The 21,600-nt window shown below is 44.0% G+C and overlaps 1 protein-coding gene across 1 annotated transcript; it reads right to left on the reverse strand.

The window, feature by feature from the left end:
• Positions 1-2,780: 2,780 nt before the first annotated feature.
• FAM131C (family with sequence similarity 131 member C) lies at positions 2,781-19,709 on the reverse strand. Its single transcript, XM_075277855.1, has 6 exons — positions 19,286-19,709; positions 7,314-7,477; positions 7,141-7,234; positions 5,941-6,123; positions 5,305-5,415; positions 2,781-3,664 (listed from the first exon to the last, which is right to left on the reverse strand). The coding sequence occupies exons 1-6, from the start codon at positions 19,305-19,307 to the stop codon at positions 3,315-3,317; spliced, it is 924 nt and encodes a 307-aa protein (XP_075133956.1). The 5' UTR covers positions 19,308-19,709; the 3' UTR covers positions 2,781-3,314.
• Positions 19,710-21,600: the final 1,891 nt, after the last annotated feature.

Genomic DNA, 21,600 nt, shown 5'->3' on the forward strand with positions numbered 1-21,600 from the left:
TCTGATATCCTCCAATAAAACAGCGGTTATCGAGATACACCTGCAGACCCTATAGACTATACTGGACTACAATGTCGTTTTTCGGCGTAATCTGCTGCAGCGTCTCCTATGGGAAGATATGAACTCAATGTAACTGACAGCAGGCAGAAATCCTAAAAAAATGAAGGAAATGTATCGCAAGATTAGAAAGATGCAGAACGTTTCATTATAGTGCGATTAGGGTTTATTCACAGACTGGTTGAGGTTTATATCACTCCAGCCAGGACGGTGTTAATAGCATGTGTCACCCAATCTATGAAGCCTCTTGGTTCATCCTGCAGTGTAAAGCATGGAGGCTACCATGTGTAACTGTATTCAATTCTATATATATATATATATATATATATATATATATATATATATATACACATGATTATTTATATAACAAAAATATAAATCACTGAAACACTTTGCATGTAATATAAACCTCTATACTTTACACTGCAGGATGTATCTTATTTAATCTTCACGTTATTCCTATATTCCCCTGCGGACACCGCTGGTCTGATATGTCCGTGTCCTGCCTGCCATGTACACAGGGAATTAATCCGCTCCCGTCACCTATAATCAGTGAATCGCCACGTTTTCCGCTGATGGATGCACATAGCAGTAATAAAGGTTTTGTATTATTTCTCGGTGTGTGCCGTGGATTATTGCATTATATTACACACAGCTGCGGTCGTGTTTCTGCTGGTGACACCTTTCTGTTACATTGCTGGAGCTGTCTCGGGATATTACAGCTGACAGGTTATTATCACACGGTAAAGAATCCAATTCCTTGCCATGTCAGTGATCATTTACTGAGGGGAGAGCCAAGCACTAGTGACAGGTGTAAGAAGCTTATTGGCGCAGTACCTGTTACACCCACTAGATGTCACTAGCGTCCATAGTATTCCCAGCCTGTGTCAGTAAATCCAGTTGCTATTTGTGCTGCTGCTGTGTTTAGCTCACAGAGGATTGTTTAGGCTAATACATTGTAAACAAAACTTCAGTTGTGAAACAACATGAGGTCAGGACAGGTTTTTAGCTTCTAGTTAGAAACATGTGCACAAAGCTCCAGAGCTTTCCGCTCCATATTTATGGAGCTTTATATACAGTGTTGGCCAAAAGTATTGGCACCCCTGCAATTCTGTCAGATCATACTCATTTTCTTCCAGGAAATGATTGCAATCACAAATTCTTTGGTATTATTATCTTCATTTAATTTGTCTTCAATGGAAAACCACAAAAAGAATTGTCAAAAAACCACACCAAACATAAAAAAATGGGTTGGACAAAAGTATTGGCACTATTTGAAAAATCATGTGATGCTTCTCTAATTTGTGTAATTAACAGCACCTGTTACTTACCTGAGGCACCTAACAGGTGGTGGCAATAACTAAATCACACTTGCAGCCAGTTGAAATGGATTAAAGTTGACTCAACCTCTGTCCTGTGTCCTTGTGTGTACCACATTGAGCATGGAGAAAAGAAAGAAGACCAAAGAACTGTCTGAGGACTTGAGAAGCAAAATTGTGAGGAAGCATGAGCAATCTCAAGGCTACAAGTCCATCTCCAAAGACCTGAATGTTCCTGTGTCTACCGTGCGCAGTGTCATCAAGAAGTTTAAAGCCCATGGCACTGTGGCTAACCTCCCTAGATGTGGACGCAAAAGAAAAATTGACAAGAGATTTCAACGCAAGATTGTGCAGATGGTGGATAAAGAACCTCGACTAACATCCAAACAATTCAAGCTGCCCTGCAGTCCGAGGGTACAACAGTGTCACCCCGTACTATCCGTCAGCGTCTGAATGAGAAGGGACTGTATGGTAGGAGACCCAGGAAGACCCCACTTCTTACCCAGAGACAGAAAAAAGCCAGGCTGGAGTTTACCAAAACTTACCTGAGAAAGCCAAACACGTTCTGGAAGAATGTTCTCTGGTCAGATGAGACAAAAGTAGGAAAAGGCCTCAACATAGAGTTTACAGGGAAAAAAGAGGCCTTCAAAGAAACGAACCCGGTCCCTACAGTCAGACATGGCGGAGGTTCCCTGATGTTTTGGGGTTGCTTTGCTGCCTCTGGCACTGGACTGCTTGACCGTGTGCATGGCATTATGAAGTCTGAAGACGACCAACACATTGTGCAGCATAATGTAGGGCCCAGTGTGAGAAAGCTGGGTCTCCCTCAGAGGTCAGGGGTCTTCCAGCAGGACAATGACCCAAAACACACTTCAGGTCAGCACTAGAAAATGGTGGTGAGAGAAAGCCCTGGAGACTTGTAAAGTGGCAGCAATGAGTCCAGCCCTGAATCCCATAGAACACCTGTGGGGGAGGAGAGATCTCTTGATGGCAGTTTGGAGAAGGCCCCCTTCACATCTCAGGGGGGTCCTGGAGCAGTTTGCCAAAGAAGAATGGTCTAAAATTCCAGCAGAGCCTTGTAAGAAACTCATTGCTGGTTACCGGAAGCGGTTGTGCGCAGTTATTGTGTCTAAAGGTTGTGCTACCAAGTATTAGGCTGAGGGGGCCAATACTTTTGTCCGGCCCATTTTTGGAGTTTTGTGTAAAATGATCAATGATTTGACTTTTTTTTCATTCTCTTTTGTGTTTTTTCATTGCAAGCAAAATAAATGAAGATATTAATACCAAAGAGTTTGTGCTTGTAATCATTTTCTGGAAGAACACGAGTATTATCTGACAGAATTGCAGGGGGGCCAATACTTTTGGCCAACACTGTATAGAGGAAGGAGTAGACAGATGGGACAATATGGCGGGGTCTATGGTATAGTCTATAGGTCAGTGCAGTGATGCTACAGCAAGGCAATCCCGTGATCATTGTGTATATTAGCGCAACAGATGTAACAGAGAAGGCCAATGCATTCACTAGCACGTCACATAAACGGACGACACACGGCGCCGACACTCAGCGACCAACACGGAACCACAAGACACATTCCTGTGTAGTAAGGCTCAAGGCCGAACCCTGGAAAAGGTCCGGAGTGACAAACATATTGCTGATAGAAGAGTTCTAGACCAGGTTCTGCTCCATGGTCTCCTGGACTGCTCTTCATCTGACCAGCTCTGTCCAGCTGCTGCTCAGACATGAACGTCCTATGTCCACCTCCAACCATGAGGCCAAAACATCTGGTTGCACCCAAAGTCACAGATTCTGAGGTTTGAGGATAACTCTGCATAACCATGGATAACATCCGGTCCTGAAATAACGTTAGCTCAAGAGCTGACACTTGCCAGTGTACTGAGGGTCAATAAGCGCTGACCAGTGAGGCTCCAGCGTCCTGTTCAGTTGTAGAAGACCTCGTCCTCAGATAGTGAGCTGCTGTCCACGTAATGGAGCGAGCTGTTGAGTCGAGGTTTGCAGGTTTCGGGGGCGCTCTCACCCTCTGCCAGCACCACCGCTTTGGAGTTATCTGAGCTACTGCCACCATTCAGTAAGGGGTAGGGGAATATGGACTGGGTAGATCGAGGCTCGCTCATCTCCCATCGCTCCATAGGCAGCACTTGTTGGGAAGCTGCACCCAATGATACAGCGGAGGAATAGGAGAGGCCGGGGAGGCTTCCCCCCAAATCTGAGCCACAGGCCCCCTGTGCGTAGCTTAGAAGTCGGCTCTGTAGGTAGAGACTCTCCAGATCTGTAGGAAAAAGAGAAGAAGACTGATGAAAGAGGGAAAGTACAAGGACCAGAGTCACTGTGAGGAGGAAGCCACAAGGGGGCGCACAATCCATCACAATACTTGCCTGACATCGCCCCAGGCAAAACATAAAGTATTGTGCTGTGTGCGCAGGTACTGGTTATATCAGGGCGATGAATTATTTATAACCAGTCACAAGGGTGAAAAAACAAAGAAATCCTTCTTAACAGACACAACCACTCCCATCATTACTACTACAACCTCACTAATCCCCTGTACTGATCTAGCTGCATCCTATACGCCAGCCACCTCACAACTGCAGCTACAATTCTGCTGTTACATTATGTCCTATACTCCAGTCACACCCAGAGCTACAGTTACATGTCCTAAACTCCAGTCACACCCAGAGCTGCAGTTACAATTCTGCTGTTACATTATGTCCTATACTCTAGTCACCCCCAGAGCTGCAGTTACATGTCCTAACATCCAGTCACAACCAGAGCTGCAGCTACAATTATGCTATTACATTATGCCCTGTACTCCAATCATACACAAAGCTGCATCTACAGTTCTGCAGTTACATTATGTCCTATACTCCAGTCACAACCAGAGCTGCAATTACATGTCCTATACTCCATTCATACACAAAGCTGCATCTACAATTCTGCTGTTATATCATGTCCTATATTCCATTCATACACAGAGCTGCATTTGCAATTCTATTGTTACTCATATCCTATGCTCTAATCATACACAAAGCTGCAGTTACAATTCTTCAGCTACATCATGTCCTGCAGTCATACACAAAGCTGTATTCACAATTCTTTTGTTACTCATGTCCTATACTCTAGTCATACACAGAGCTGCATACACAATTCTGTTATTATATCATGTCCTTCAGTCATACATAAAGCTCCATCCACAAGTCTACTGTTACATTATGTCCTATACTCCAGTCATACACAAAGCTGCAGTTAAAATTCTGCTGTTACATCATGTCCTATACTCCAGTCACACCCAGAGCTGCAGCTACATTTCAGCTTGAGCACTAACAGAAGACTAGCAGAAGCGTGATTGCAGCTCTGGAGTGATAAGACCCTGTGTTTCAGCTCATCTGTCAGTCATACACCGCATATACTTTATATAAGTCCGTCTGACCAGCCCGCCAGTACATTTTGAGGACATGTGGTGGTCCATGAGGCCCCCTGGCCATATCCCTCCATACAGTGAGCAACTGGGGGAGACATGTCCCGAATTGTTGCTGTGACCCAGATTAGGCGTGTGCGCTCTGCGTCATACATGAACTGGGTCGTTTCCATTCATCAATGTGGCAAACCCAGAAATAGAAGCCATTGAGGCGGTTACCAGGAGGAGGCAGAGAGCCCGGGGCCCCAGGGAGCTCCGCACAGCAGATGGGGACCCGTCATTAACCTCAGCACTCAAAGACGTCTCAATATGTAACATGGTGATGATCTGAGGTCGAGCAGACGTGACCTACATAACATGACAGTGACCTTAGGACTAGAAAGTGAAGTTCAGTCCCATGTAAATGTCTCCATACTGCAAAGCTTCATGAATGGAAGGTTCTTCTTTACATCCAGGTCTTGACCAAGTCCTGCTGTTATACCTAAGGGACTTACCTTGAATCTGCCGAACCTCTTGAGACCCGAGTCCATAATGCATCTCCTCATCATCCAAGGACGACCATGCACTGAGAGTGGCTTCAGTGATGGCAAACTGCTCTGCAACACCTGTAGAGAAGACAACATGGAGGCCAGATAAGGGGAAGCAGAGCCACTGATCCTACTCATGTGGGGCAACCCTAAATCTAGACCACAAACTCTACATTACATGGAGAAGGGATGGAAACTATTTGCCCTCCGCACCCACAACATTGCTGTGAACCCCACAACATGGGGGAAAGGTTAAGGGGCAGTGACGGCAGCCATGTTCTGTGCAGTTTCTACTGACATTACACGCACATAATAACCTGCTACATACATTACGGCACTGGTGTTACACGTAGAGGGGTCAGATGACAGACACGGACCAGAGGGGCCAGAAATAAACAGGGGCCTGGCCTAGCAGACTATGGCGGTCTAATAAGACCTGAAATAGTTCCTTTAGCTGTGTCTAGGTTATATCTGGTTCTGGGAAAGCTGAGTGACAACCAATATGGCTGCCATTACATATCACACAGGGAGGTATGATGGGAGTTGTAGTTCATATGGGTACGATTCTACCACCAGTGCTGTGGGGGACCCCCCACCCCTCACCTGCAGCGAACCGCGCTTCCTTCAGCTCATCCGTCAGGTCTGAGTAGTGTTCCTCATCAGTCAGGGAGGGGTCCCAGCCAGATTGGGGGGCACTCCAACCTTTCCACTCGATCAGATGGGCTACACGACCGCGAGCCATGGCTGTGGGCTTGGTGATGTGGTCTTTAATAGTTTGTACCAGGCCTAGAGAAGGAGGCAGAGGTCACATCATACTGGGATGAGGCAGGAAAGAGTGCGTTCTAGAAGTTGGGGTCCTGACTGTCCCAGGGCCCCCAGTGATGGCCTCAATCATCGAGCATCTTCTCAGGTGACATCATTCTGTCCTCCATGTGCTTCAATGACTGAACTCTACCTGGAATTGTCCTCGTGAATGTTCGGAGCCGTGTCAGATCCATGAGGTTTCCACAGAAACGCTCATCACGCTAATCTCAAGATCCCTGTAATTACTCAACCGCCAGAGAACCTGAACCTGAGCAGATGCAACCAACACGACCGGAGCAGATGGGGTCACGACAAAGGGTGCGCTGGTGGGGCAGTGTCATAATCACATGAGCAAAGAAAGTAGACAACAAGCGTCTCCCCCACTGCTGAAACAGAATTTCTTGCAACGTCAGCCCATGTGTTGTTAAAATAATACTGCCATACACAACCCACATAATGTCACTATATATTACTAAACTGCATAATGTGCTAAAATACTGTTAAGTACAGCCTGAATAATACTGTCATATATTGTCAAAATAATACCGCTAGACTGGCAGACACATCCAACATAATACCACATATAATGGCCAAATAATAGTGTTATACACAGCCCACGTAATACTGCTATATGAAGACCAAATAATACTGCCAGATACAACACAAATAATAGCGCCATAAAGTGCCAAAAATATACAAAAAATCCCATATAATACTGCCAATTAATAGCCAAACAATACTGCCACCAACTGATAAATAATACTGGATCATTGTGTTCACAAGTCCTTGGAGCCTGAGAAACAAATCAGGGTCCTGTCCAAATTCCCATTGTAACTATTTTGTAACCCTAAAATCAGTGTACCTGAGCACTTGCAGAGGACCCTTCCCCTAACTCCAAAATATCTTCATACAGAGAAAGCATCGGATCATTACATTATCTTAGACCCAACAATGTAAAAGCCATATACTAAATTATTCACTACTACCCATGCTACTCACCGATCAGTGAGGAGGTGGCCAGCTCTGTGATGTCATAGTTCACTGAATTTGCTTTGGATTCGCACATGAAACCATTGGGTGTCTTAAAGCATTTCTATGGAAGGGAGAGACAAGAGGCATATTATGGCAGGCAGCGCACTACGACCAGTACCATTCTAGCTTTACTGACTCACCTGATCCAGCACATCCTCCTCCTCCTCTTCATCTTCCTCAGGGCTGTCCGTGGGGGCAGTGCCCTCTGCTGGTGGCGGTATTTCTGCAGATACTGCAGGGGGGCTGCTTGGCTTTGTGTTGTTGTTAGAGAAGTGAAATTCTTTGTGTCCACTGAAGAAAAATTCTGCATGAAAAGAATATGGAGAATTCTGAGACAAAGATCCCAAAAGAAAAGAGGGCGCCCCTCCATGGTACACAGCTTATTACCACTTAGGGCATGAGACAACAGCAGCAAGTCCAGTGATGACCACTAGGTGGAACCTAACACTGAGCCTGAAATACGAGAATTCTATACTTGTCAGGAATCATAAAGACACTGCTGGTGCAGTGGTGTAACTACCGCCATAGCAGCAGAGGCAGCTGTCACAGTGCCCAGGACATTAGGGGCCCGGTGACAGCCGCTACCGCTGCTATCATTATACTCGAAGGTCTTTTCGGAACCCGTGTATAATGATCGGAGGCCCGGGAGAGGTAAGAAACATAAAAAAACACTGTTGCTTACCTCTCCACGATCCTGGCCAGGCCTCCTTCCTAGTTGTCTGACGTCTCTGACGTCACATGAACCTGGCCTGTGTTCCGGGTCATGTGACGTCTGACGTCATTGAAGAAGGACGGTAGCAGAGAAGACCGCGTAGGAGCCAGGGGACAGGTAAGAAACAGTAGTTTTTTTTGTTTTTATTCCCCCGGGTCTCCGATTATTATACTCTGGGGTCTGAAAAGACCCCAGAGTATAATAATTGTTTATGGGTGTCCACAGTGGGACATAATACTGTGTGCAGGGACCACTATGGGGACATAATACTGAGTGCAGGGGCCACTATGGGGCATAATACTGTGTGCAGGGGCCACTATGGGGCATAATACTGTGTGCAGGGGTGACTATGGGGTATAATGCTGTGTACAGGGGCCACTATGGGGGATAATACTGTGTGCAGGGGCCACTATGGGGGATAATACTGTGTGCAGGGCCCACTATGGGGCATAATACTGTGTGTAGGGGCTACTATGGGGGATAATACTGTGTGCAGGGGCCACTATGGGGGATAATACTGTGTGCAGGAGCCACTATAGGGGATAATACTGTGTGCAGGGGCCACTATGGGGGATAATACTGTGTGCAGGGGCCACTAAGGAACATAATACTGTGTTCAGGGGCCACTAAGGAACATAATACTGTGTTCAGGGGCCACTAAGGGACATAATACTGTGTGAAGGGGCCACTATGGGGCATAATAGAGCGCACTAGAATGCGTAGGAGGGGGTTGGTCGAGGTCTTCGGCGTCGGGGGGCCCATGTCAAAAGTTCGCCACGGGGCCCAGCCATTCTTAGTTATGCCACTGTGCTGGTGTATTATATGCGGCATTATTATATACTGTTATATTATAGCATTATTATAGATAGTGCTGGTTTATTATATGCAGTGGCACTATTATATACTGTATTTAAATAGCATTATTATAGACAGTGCTGGTGTATTATATTTGGCACTATTATATATTGTATTATTCTAACATTATTATAGACTGTGATGGTGTATTATATACTATACTATTATAGATAATGCTGCTGTATCACATACTGCACTATTTATATAATATACTGGTACCATCATTATAGCTCTCCGCTGTACATTATGTATTATATTGTACAGTGCTCCCCTTTACATGTGTTACCATATATACTCGAGTATAAGCCGAATTTTTAAGCACAGTTTTTGTGCTAAATAAAAGCCCCCCTCGGCTTATACTCAGTCCTCAAGCTCGAGGAAGGGGCAGTCAGACAACCAAAACACCCCCTCCCCTTTCCCAGCACCTACTGTACACAAAAAACAATTTTAATTTTTGAAATTTTCCAGTAGCTGCTGCATTTCCCCCCCTCGGCTTATACTCGAGTCAATAAGTTTTCCCAGTTTTTTTGTGGTAAAATTAGGGGTGTCGGCTTATACTGGAGTATATACGGTATTTTGTATAGAGTTCCTCTTTATGTGTACACGGTACATCTTAGATCTGGTTGTCCATTAGCTTCCAGTAGACTTCTGCAGGTTTCTTTTGCTCCTGTGCACAGTACATGGAGGAGGTGTCAGGGATAAAGGCCGAGGGTTTCCATGACAACACAGACACGCACGATGCAGAAAAACACATCAACTACACAAACAGCCTCACATGACAAGACCCCCGTACACGTCATCACGGTGACATCCTCCATATGTACTCTCATCCTGAAATAACCCTGACCGTACATTATACACCGTACTGTACATATATAGTGCACACCAAACATCATACACCAAGGTCATACATTATATACTTCCCTGCAGTGTACGATATACACGGTGCTGTACATTATACTTTACACTGTACATGTAGCATACATCATACTTTATATTATACATCATATAATACATTATACAGCATATCAAACATTATATACCATGCTAGACATTATATATTACACCATATACACATTTACATTATATATTACACCATATACACATATACATTATATATTACACCACTTTACACTATATCTTACAAACCCTGGAGCAGAATTATTATTGAAAATACTCCAAGAAAGAGCGTTACATATCTTACTCCACTTTGGTCACACAATGGTGACATCACAGAGGTCCTTCACCTCTTCTCTCCACTTCTTCATCCAGGTCTGCATTGGTCACATGATAGTGACATCACACCTTCCATACCTCCCAACTGTCCCGATTTCCGCGGGACATTTACGATTTCGGTGTCCTGTTCCGTGGTTCCAGTTGGCGGGAGGTATGTCCTGATTTTAACTCAGATCTGCGTCCGGAGGATGAATACATACGTGACTAAAACAAGGAGCTGTCACAGCTCATCTCCTTGCTTTGCCACAATGCTCCAACTAGTGGCTGTGTAAGCGCGATGTGATGACGTCACATTGCGCTTACAACTCTGTGAGTGAAACTGCAGAGATTGCGGCGGGGGAACGAGGAAAAGGTGAGTATAAGTGTTTTTTTGTGTTAAAAATTGAGGTGCAACATAATGAAGGGGGTCCATGAAACTGGGGGCAGATGAAGGGGGGGGGGGAACGGCATGAATCTGGGGGCAGAGATGGAGGGACATGAATCTGGGGGAAGAGATGGGGGGACATGAATCTGGGGGCAGAGATGGGGGAGACATGAATCTGGGGACAGAGATGGGGGACATGAATCTGGGGGCAAAGATGGAGGACATGAATCTGGGGGCAGAAATGGAGGGGACATGAATCTGGGGACAGAGATGGAGGGGGGCATGAAACTGGAGGAGAGATGGAGGGGGGACATATAATTTACGGGTAACTGTAGGAGGATTATACTGTGTGGGGGCACATGAAAAATTAATGACAATGGGCGGAGTCAACATAAAAGTGGGCGGGGTTAAATTTACTTTGTTCCTCTTTCAGTTCTTGAAAAGTTGGGAGGTATGCTTCACTGCTTTCTCCCTTCTCCCTCCTCTTCCCTCTCTATCTGGCCACATAATGGCAACATGACAGAGGTCCTTCTCCTCCTCTTCATCCAGCTCTGCACTGGTTCTATGATGGTGACATCAATCAGGTCCTTCAAATAGAAGCGAGATGCTCATTCTTCAGGTCGATTCGTCTCGCGATTAGTCCGTGTGAACTTACCCTTAAAGACAAACTAGCACGAGCAAAGGATACTTCAGTTTTCTTTGAATTTATTGACCATTGTATCCAGATTGATATTCGTATGACTGAACATTGACAAGAGAAATGGGGCTTTGCAAATCACATGATTAGTCAGCACATTGCCACACCATCGTTGGGTCATAAAAAGTCACCAGATCAGCAGTCCCGAGGTCCCATCTGGAACCCATGCAGATTGATGCAATACAGATATGGGAGAGCGCGGAGCAGACAGAACATAGGTTCAAAGAGGACCAGCTGATCACTGGGAAAATTGCTATACAAGGCCAAACTCTGCAGGAATCCATAAATACGGTCACTGCATGTATTGCACAGCTAGATGCCCAAGGCCTGATTCCTGCTTCTGCTCCGTCTCCGAAATTTCCGCCATTCAGATTCATTGGTGATCGAGATAAATTTAGAGGATTCCTAATCCTAATCTGTACTTTGATGCAAATTCAAACCAGTATCCAACCGAAAGATCAAGAGTGCTGTGCGTCATTATGTTATTAACAAACAAAGCTGTAGCTTGGGCGAATCTATTAATTGAGACCGAAGATACATGCTTAAACAATTTACAAAGACTTTGTGGAAACCATGAAAAGAATGTTTGATGACCTCAACCGAAAGGTTACAGCTGAAACCACAATATTAGCGTTACGGCAAAGTAGATGTTCTGTTGCAGAGGATACCATGGAATTCTGGAGATGGATCGTGCATACCAGCTCAAACGATTCAGCAAGATTGGCTATCTTGAAGAATGGATTATCCAGCACTATTAAAGACCAATTAGCACGAGCAAAGGCTCCTTCAGTTTTCTTTGAATTTATTGACCATTGCATCCAGATTGATATTCATATGACTGAACATTGACAAGAGAAATGGGGCTTTGCAAATCACACGATTAGTCAGCACATTGCCACACCATCGTTGGGTTATAAAAAGTCACCAGATGAGCAGTCCCGAGGTCCCATCCGGAACCCATGCAGATTGATGCAATACAGATATGGGAGAGCGCGGAACGGAGAGAACATAGGTTCAAAGAGAATCTGTGTTTATACTGCGGAAAGTTGTGACATTTACTTATAAATTGCCCAAACCGTGCGTGCATGCATCCAACGAGGAGTCTTCAGCTTCAGAAGGGGAGCAGTTAACTGGAGAAAGTGTCCATTGTATCTCATCTGTGACCTCTCATATAAAAAAGGAGAACAAGGACTCACATTACTTTGTCCCTATGAAATTATTGGTCACTTCTGATTGGATATCTACATCAGGCATGGTGGATTCCGGAGCTAGCGGAAATTTCATGGACTCTGGTTTAGCTCGGAAACATGGAATATGTTCATCAAAGAGACATTCACCTATCATGATGTGGGAAATACGGAATTGCTTGCCATCGTCTCAGCATTTAAAGAGTGGACACACCGTTTACAAGGAGCTTCACAGCAGATTCTAGTCTTAACTGATCACCGTGACTTAGAGTTTATTAGATCAGCCAAGTGTCTCTCCCCTCATCAAACCTGATGGAGTCTATTCCTGAATCACTTCAATTTCACAATATCATTCCGACCAGGATCTCATAATGGAAAGGCAGACGCACTGTCACGAATGTTTTCTAGCGATATTAGTCCCTCAGCTCCACCAACTCCCATTGTCTCCGAGGCAAGAATTGTAGGTATTAGCCATGAAGGTGATCTGCTGGAGGACCTTAAAGCGGCCTATGACACCGATCCATTCTTATCACACCCATCAGGGGATGTACATCTATTCTTTAGATATCAAGTATGGACTGATGGACTGCGTCTATACATACCAGAAGCAATGCGTCTGAGGATTCTACAGTTTGTACATGATTCCAGATTAGCAGGGCACAAGGGAGTACAGAAGACATATGAGCTGTTATCCTGTTTCTTCTGGTGGCAAAGAAATACTTTCTCTCTTGCGATGCCTGTACCTGGTATAAGCCTTCACGTTCTTCACCAATGGGGTTGCTGCAGCCATTGTCCATTCCAGTACAACCTTTGAGTTCAATCTCAATAGACTTAATAGTGGATCTACCTAACTCCAAAGGAAAATCATCAATATTGGTAGTGGTAGATCGACTTACTAAATCAGCTCATTTTACCCCTTGTACCGGTCTACCTTCTGCCAAAGAGCTGATTCAATAGTTCAAAATATCTTTTGCCTTCATGGTGTGTCAGATGAAGTGGTCTCGGATCATGGGATACAATTCGTGTCTAAATTCTAGAGAAGTTTCTATACATCACTCGATATCAAGCTTCATTTGTCAACGGCCTATCATCCCCAGACTGACGGTCAGACGGAACGTACAAGACGCTAGAACACTACCTGCGCTGTTACATCTGCCATTTACAGGATGATTGCTTAGACTTACTACCTTTTGCTGAATTCTCATACAAGAACTCTCAGAATTCTTCAACAAAACAAGCACCATTTTTTGCAAAACTTAGGATACCATCCAAGTATTCTCCCAAAAAATCCAGTTGCTCCACTAATTCCTGCAGTCATGGAAAGAATCACATCACTGCAACAAAATATAAGGATGTTAAAAGAAACATTGGGAGCTGCTCAGGAGCGGTATAAGAAAGCAGCAGATAAGCATCGGAGACCGGCACCTGAATTCAGAACAGGGGATCGAGTATGGCTTTCAACCCGGAATATTAAACTGAAAAACCCTGCACCCAAACTAGGACAGAAATTTATCGGACCCTATAAGATTTCTAGAATAATTAGTCCTCTGGCGGTACATTTGCAACTTCCCGAAACAATGAAGATTCATCCTGTTTTGCATGTGCCTCTACTGAAAGTTGCTATGGACAGTCCATTTCCTGAACGATCTTCTCCATCACTGATTCTGGACTCTCGTATATACAGAAATTGACTACAGTAACTTATCAAATGGCAAGGGTGGTGTGGTAGAGACCACATGGGATCTAACATCAATGCTCCTTGCATGATTAGATGTTTTCATCAGCAGTACCCGACAAAACCAGGTCCTGTATTACACAGAGGTTGCCATTAGGAGGGGAGTGATGTCAGGATTTGAACCTGTGCCCTGGGGTCTTGCCCTATGTCTCCTTGCTTGCTGAGCTATTCAGCTTGTTGAATAGTCGTCTGCTGGACTATTGTATTGAACCTACTCGTGAGGCTCATCATCTGTTTCTACTGATTAGAACCTGCACTGAATTAACCCTGATTGGACCGCATATATCCGCATCCATGTGCTGTCTTCAGCCTCCCCAGCCTTACCTGACTACTGGACTCCTGCTCCCGTACCACTAGTGTTGTGACAATAGTCTTTTTCTTTCACCTAGGAACTGTAGAAAACCCACAATGCCTGGCAAAATGGAAAAGTGTGGGGATGGGAGTATATGAGGCCAAAAATGGCACAGCATTAGTAAATCTTCCTCAATATGTCTAGTTTTCCGACTAGACAAATACTATAATACTGTCTGCCTGCAGTCACCACTGGGGGGAGCTCACTGTATATGGATGTATACCAGCCAGCATTGAGCATAGTAAATGCTGTATAAATCTGAATGCAGTGAGCTCACCCTAGTGGCAGCCTCAGATCACTACAACTGTGTCACAGCATGCCAGGTAAATCAGCGCTTTAATCTTGCAACCACAAGCCCAGTGCTAAATTCCAACAAGGATCAATGTCTCCATGGAAACAATATTATTAAAGTCATCTAGCCAGCAGGACTCTCACATGCAGAACATTCCAGAAACTACAGGGATCTGGTAACCAATATTCAATGACTGCCCCCGAGACACAAAGTGCTGGGGACAGAGACAAACATCAGGATGCTGTCACACGAGAAATCCAGAAATGATGGGGGGGGTAATTTATTATTTCAGCTACACCAGGGAACTCCCAACTCCTGCATCACTTATGTGAGAGGTGGACAGGGCCTCGGACGGTCTGAGTTACTATAACCAATGCTAGAAAGCTGGCATGAATTATATTAGTAATCTGCACCAGTTTCATTTCTGGCACCTGGGGCACCCAATACGTTTCTCCATATAGTTTATGTCCTGGGAAAGTAAAACTGGGGGAGACCAGAAAGCAGAGGGATGTACTAGAAGGTCATAGGTCACGTAACAGAACAATGTCAGTCTGCTGCTTCTAAGGAGTCGTGGCACAGGGATGTAATATTACCACTTTACAAAGCATTGGTGCGGCCCCATCTAGAATATGCAGTTCAGTTTTGGGCATCTGCCTACTAACTGATGTATCTAAGCCTATCATCTTTGGTACTGTCTGCTGAGCTGGTGTATCTAAGCTGTGCCCCAGTTTTATCGTTCAGATCTGATGTTGGACGATGATTTTTCTGCGTTTCCGATGCCGCCATCAGGTTTGGCTTTGTTACTTTTCAATCACTTTCTTATTACTTGAAGGAAAAGTGTCCTGTCTGATCAGACTGATCATGCTTGTAGTGGATGCTGACCAGGAACGTCCTGCCATCTGTCCGGTCACAGGCAGCGGGTACTTAGGACTGGCCGATTGTTTTGTGTCCATCCTTTTGCGGCAGGTTGAGGACGATTTCACTTGAGCCATTTTGCTGCAGTTTTTGAAGCGTAAACTTGGAGTGGATTAAAAGGATGAGAAGCCGAATCTTCCCTGGAAAATTCCTCTTCCGGTCATACATTCCTTCTAATGGCTTTAAAAACTGCATTAAAGAAACTGCATCAAAACGGCATGTGTGAAAACTCCCGAACTGCTTAGCAGCCATCATCTCTGACTCTCACTCGCTGTTTATCATCAGCAGCAAAACAACAGCTGTCACTCAGAAGTCTGGAACGTGGGAGGTGCTGCAGCTGCCATACCGGCGGACAGCAACAGGCTTTTTTTTATATTTTCTGTCCAATCGTGTCGTCTCACAGCAGTTGTCACAGAAATGAAGGGAAACATTTTCAGGAATTTTGAAGGAGACAGCTAAAGATTTCTAGGACCAGAGTAAAGAGAGTGCAGTCCTATGTAACACCACAGATAACACAGTGATAACTCTCTGAGTACAGATAATGTAGTAGATGTCACCTGCAGTCCTATGTAACACCACAGATAACACAGTGATAACTCTCTGAGTACAGATAATGTAGTAGATGTCACCTGCAGTCCTATGTAACACTACAGATAACACAGTGATAACTCTCTGAGTACAGATAATGTAGTAGATGTCACCTGCAGTCCTATGTAACACCACAGATAACACAGTGATAACTCTCTGAGTACAGGTAATGTAGTAGATGTCACCTGCAGTCTTATGTAACACCACAGATAACACAGTGATAACTCTCTGAGTACAGGTAATGTAGTAGATGTCACCTGCAGTCCTATGTAACACCACAGATAACACAGTGATAACTCTCTGAGTACAGATAATGTAGTAGATGTGACCTGCAGTCCTATGTAACACCACAGATAACACAGTGATAACTCTCTGAGTACAGATAATGTAGTAGATGTTACCTGCAGTCCTATGTAACACCACAGATAACACAGTGATAACTCTCTGAGTACAGATAATGTAGTAGATGTCACCTGCAGTCCTATGTAACACCACAGATAACACAGTGATAACTCTCTGAGTACAGATAATGTAGTAGATGTCACCTGCAGTCCTATGTAACACTACAGATAACACAGTGATAACTCTCTGAGTACAGATAATGTAGTAGATGTCACCTGCAGTCCTATGTAACACCACAGATAACACAGTGATAACTCTCTGAGTACAGGTAATGTAGTAGATGTCACCTGCAGTCCTATGTAACACCACAGATAACACAGTGATAACTCTCTGAGTACAGATAATGTAGTAGATGTCACCTGCAGTCCTATGTAACACCACAGATAACAGAGTGATAACTCTGAGTACAGATAATGTAGTAGATGTTACCTGCAGTCCTATGTAACACCACAGATAACACAGTGATAACTCTCTGAGTACAGATAATGTAGTAGATGTCACCGGCAGTCCTATGTAACACCACAGATAACACAGTGATAACTCTCTATGTCATCTGCAGTCCTATGTAACACCACAGATAACACAGTGATAACTCTCTGAGTACAGATAATGTAGTAGATGTCACCTGCAGTCCTATGTAACACCACAGATAACACAGTGATAACTCTCTGAGTACAGGTAATGTAGTAGATGTCACCGGCAGTCCTATGTAACACCACAGATAACACAGTGATAACTCTCTGAGTACAGATAATGTAGTAGATGTCACCTGCAGTCCTATGTAACACCACAGATAACACAGTGATAACTCTCTGAGTACAGGTAATGTAGTAGATGTCACCGACAGTCCTATGTAACACCACAGATAACACAGTGATAACTCTCTGAGTACAGGTAATGTAGTAGATGTCACCTGCAGTCCTATGTAACACCACAGATAACACAGTGATAACTCTCTGAGTACAGATAATGTAGTAGATGTCACCTGCAGTCCTATGTAACACCACAGATAACACAGTGATAACTCTCTGAGTACAGATAATGTAGTAGATGTCACCTGCAGTCCTATGTAACACCACAGATAACACAGTGATAACTCTCTGAGTACAGGTAATGTAGTAGATGTCACCTGCAGTCCTATGTAACACCACAGATAACACAGTGATAACTCTCTGAGTACAGATAATGTAGTAGATGTCACCTGCAGTCCTATGTAACACCACAGATAACACAGTGATAACTCTCTGAGTACAGATAATGTAGTAGATGTCACCTGCAGTCCTATGTAACACCACAGATAACACAGTGATAACTCTCTGAGTACAGATAATGTAGTAGATGTCACCTGCAGTCCTATGTAACACCACAGATAACACAGTGATAACTCTGTGAGTACAGGTAATGTAGTAGATGTCACCTGCAGTCCTATGTAACACTACAGATAACACAGTGATAACTCTCTGAGTACAGATAATGTAGTAGATGTCACCTGCAGTCCCATGTAACACTACAGATAACACAGTGATAACTCTCTGAGTACAGGTAATGTAGTAGATGTCACCTGCAGTCCTATGTAACACCACAGATAACACAGTGATAACTCTCTGAGTACAGGTAATGTAGTAGATGTCACCTGCAGTCCTATGTAACACCACAGATAACACAGTGATAACTCTCTGAGTACAGGTAATGTAGTAGATGTCACCTGCAGTCCTATGTAACACCACAGATAACACAGTGATAACTCTCTGAGTACAGGTAATGTAGTAGATGTCACCGGCAGTCCTATGTAACACCACAGATAACACAGTGATAACTCTCTTAGTACAGATAATGTAGTAGATGTCACCTGCAGTCCTATGTAACACCACAGATAACACAGTGATAACTCTCTGAGTACAGGTAATGTAGTAGATGTCACCGACAGTCCTATGTAACACCACAGATAACACAGTGATAACTCTCTGAGTACAGGTAATGTAGTAGATGTCACCTGCAGTCCTATGTAACACCACAGATAACACAGTGATAACTCTCTGAGTACAGATAATGTAGTAGATGTCACTTGCAGTCCTATGTAACACCACAGATAACACAGTGATAACTCTCTGAGTACAGATAATGTAGTAGATGTCACCTGCAGTCCTATGTAACACCACAGATAACACAGTGATAACTCTCTGAGTACAGGTAATGTAGTAGATGTCACCTGCAGTCCTATGTAACACCACAGATAACACAGTAATAACTCTCTGAGTACAGGTAATGTAGTAGATGTCACCTGCAGTCCTATGTAACACCACAGATAACACAGTAATAACTCTCTGAGTACAGATAATGTAGTAGATGTCACCTGCAGTCCTATGTAACACCACAGATAACACAGTGATAACTCTCTGAGTACAGGTAATGTAGTAGATGTCACCTGCAGTCCTATGTAACACCACAGATAACGCAGTGATAACTCTCTGAGTACAGGTAATGTAGTAGATGTCACCTGCAGTCCCATGTAACACCAGAGTATTTGACCCCAGCCCTGCTACATCTATAATCTGACATCCATGTCCTCCATACAACAGGTTGTGTTCTCACTTTCCTGCTGCCTGAGATCACGGAGGATTCTGCTCCATCTGTGTGCTCCTTCCACTTGTCTTCCTCCTCCATGACATCAAGGTTACAGTCACTTTGACTTTTCTCTCTCATTAACTCCCCTCTCCAGCAGCGAAAGTGTTAACCCCTCCATGACGACACATTAACCCTTCGCTATCCTCACCTACCTTTAGAGATACAAGAGCCCATAATGGTGACCTGCGTGCCATGAAACCCCCTAGATGATGAAAGTCAGCTCTCTGGGGTCACTTCCCCCCACCAAGGTCCAAATCCCAACATTGTGAATGGACAAAGAGATTCCAGGGACTCTTCGGATCCTGTGGTCTCCTCTCAGCTGGGGGTGCGGGATGTTTAGACGAGTCCTTCACCTGGTTAATCCACTCTGGTCTCTGGGTTGGAGTTGGCAGGGGGGCAGTTTGGAGGGGCTGACAGACATGGCAGTACCGGGGAGAGGGAGCCTCTGTTTGCATACGCCTCTCGGTGTACGGATTATGCTGGGAATATCGAGCAAGGAAGGAGCGTCACGTTGAGGAGCGCTGTTGCTCGGCTGCAGATTCCGCCCCTCACTCCTCTTTGGGAGGGTCTGTCGTGTAACTGGGGACAGGAAGGATCTGGCCTCATCTTTTATCTGTGGAGGTGACAGTGGCCGCTGCTCCTCCGGGGATTAACGCTACATCTGCTGGAGCCAAGCTTCTCTGCCCTTGGTAGCAACAGGCGACATGCTTCCATTGTGGTGTCACCAGGTCGCCATGTGATGAGATTCCAGACCTTACCTGACACATCTCACAGCAGAGAAACCTATGAGCCATTCTCTGATCACAGAGTGCCATCGATCTCATAGATAACTGAGTCCAACAGCAGAACATGGAAGAAGTCAGAGAATCATCCAGATTTACAACAAAAGTCTATGCTAAAGACCCTAAAACCAAGAGATCCCCAACACATAGAAGTACCAGAGGGAGCAATACATATATATACGGCAGCTTCTTATAGGAAGGCACAATGACAGGAAAAGAGGCCACAAATATAACATCCACCCAACTTTCCAGTGCCAGTAGTATAAACGCAAGGAATGTATAACCATGTAACTAAGCTTTTTTCATAGTCAAGACTTTTGAAAAGTTGGGTGACAACACTCATGGGATGAAGTCTCAGTCATCATATAATTACTGCTCTATATACTGTACAAGAATATAACTACTATAATACTACCTCCTATGTACAAGAATATAACTACTATAATACTACTCCTATGTACAAGAATATAACTACTATAATACTGCTCCTATGTACAAGAATATAACTACTATAATACTGCCTCCTATGTACAAGAATATAACTACTATAATACTACTCCTATGTACAAGAATATAACTACTATAATACTACTCCTATGTACAAGAATATAACTACTATAATATTACCTCCTATGCACAAGAATATAACTACTATAATACTGCCTCCTGTGTACAAGAATATAACTACTATAATACTACTCCTATGTACAAGAATATAACTACTATAATATTACCTCCTATGTACAAGAATATACAGTCCTATGAAAAAGTTTGGGCACCCCTATTAATCTTAATCATTTTTAGTTCTAAATATTTTGGTGTTTGCAACAGCCATTTCAGTTTGATATATCCAATAACTGATGGACACAGTAATATTTCAGGATTGAAATGAGGTTTATTGTACTAACAGAAAATGCGCAATATGCATTAAACCAAAATTTGACCGGTGCAAAAATATGGGCACCTCAACAGAAAAGTGACATTAATATTTAGTACATCCTCCTTTTGCAAAGATAACAGCCTCTAGTCGCTTCCTGTAGCTTTTAATCAGTTCCTGGATCCTGGATGAAGGTATTTTGGACCATTTCTTTCTACAAAACAATTCAAGTTCAGTTAAGTTTGATGGTCGCCGAACATGGACAGCCCGCTCTCAAATGATCTGAAAACAAAGATTGTTCAACATAGTTGTTCAGGGGAAGGATACAAAACGTTGTCTCAGAGATTTAACCTGTCAGTTTCCACTGTGAGGAACATAGTAAGGAAATGGAAGACCACAGGGACAGTTCTTGTTAAGCCCAGAAGTGGCAGGCCAAGAAAAATATCAGAAAGGCAGAGAAGAAGAATGGTGAGAACAGTCATGGACAATCCACAGACCACCTCCAAAGAGCTGCAGCATCATCTTGCTGCAGATGGTGTCACTGTGCATCGGTCAACTATACAGCGCCCTTTGCACAAATAGAAGCTGTATGGGAGAGTGATGAGAAAGAAGCCGTTTCTACACGTACGCCACAAATAGAGTTGCCTGAGGTATGAAAAAGCACATTTGGACAAGGCAGCTTCATTTTGGAAACAAAAATTGAGTTGTTTGGTTATAAAAAAAGGCGTTATGCATGGCGTCCAAAAAGAAACAGCATTCCAAGAAAAACACATGCTACCCACTGTAAAATTTGGTGGAGGTTCCATCA

Source organism: Leptodactylus fuscus, chromosome 6 (genome assembly GCF_031893055.1).
Source record: "Leptodactylus fuscus isolate aLepFus1 chromosome 6, aLepFus1.hap2, whole genome shotgun sequence".
In the NCBI taxonomy this organism is placed as follows: Eukaryota; Metazoa; Chordata; class Amphibia; order Anura; family Leptodactylidae; genus Leptodactylus; species Leptodactylus fuscus.

Coding starts and splice junctions, on each gene's coding strand:
- FAM131C (XM_075277855.1), bottom strand. CDS start 19,307: ATGGGCTCTTGTATCTCTAAAG. Junction 5,416..5,940: donor GGAAGCGCGGTTCGCTGCAG/GTGAGGGGTGGG, acceptor TCTTCTCTACAG/GTGTTGCAGAGCAGTTTGCC. Junction 3,665..5,304: donor AGAGGTTCGGCAGATTCAAG/GTAAGTCCCTTA, acceptor TTTTTCCTACAG/ATCTGGAGAGTCTCTACCTA.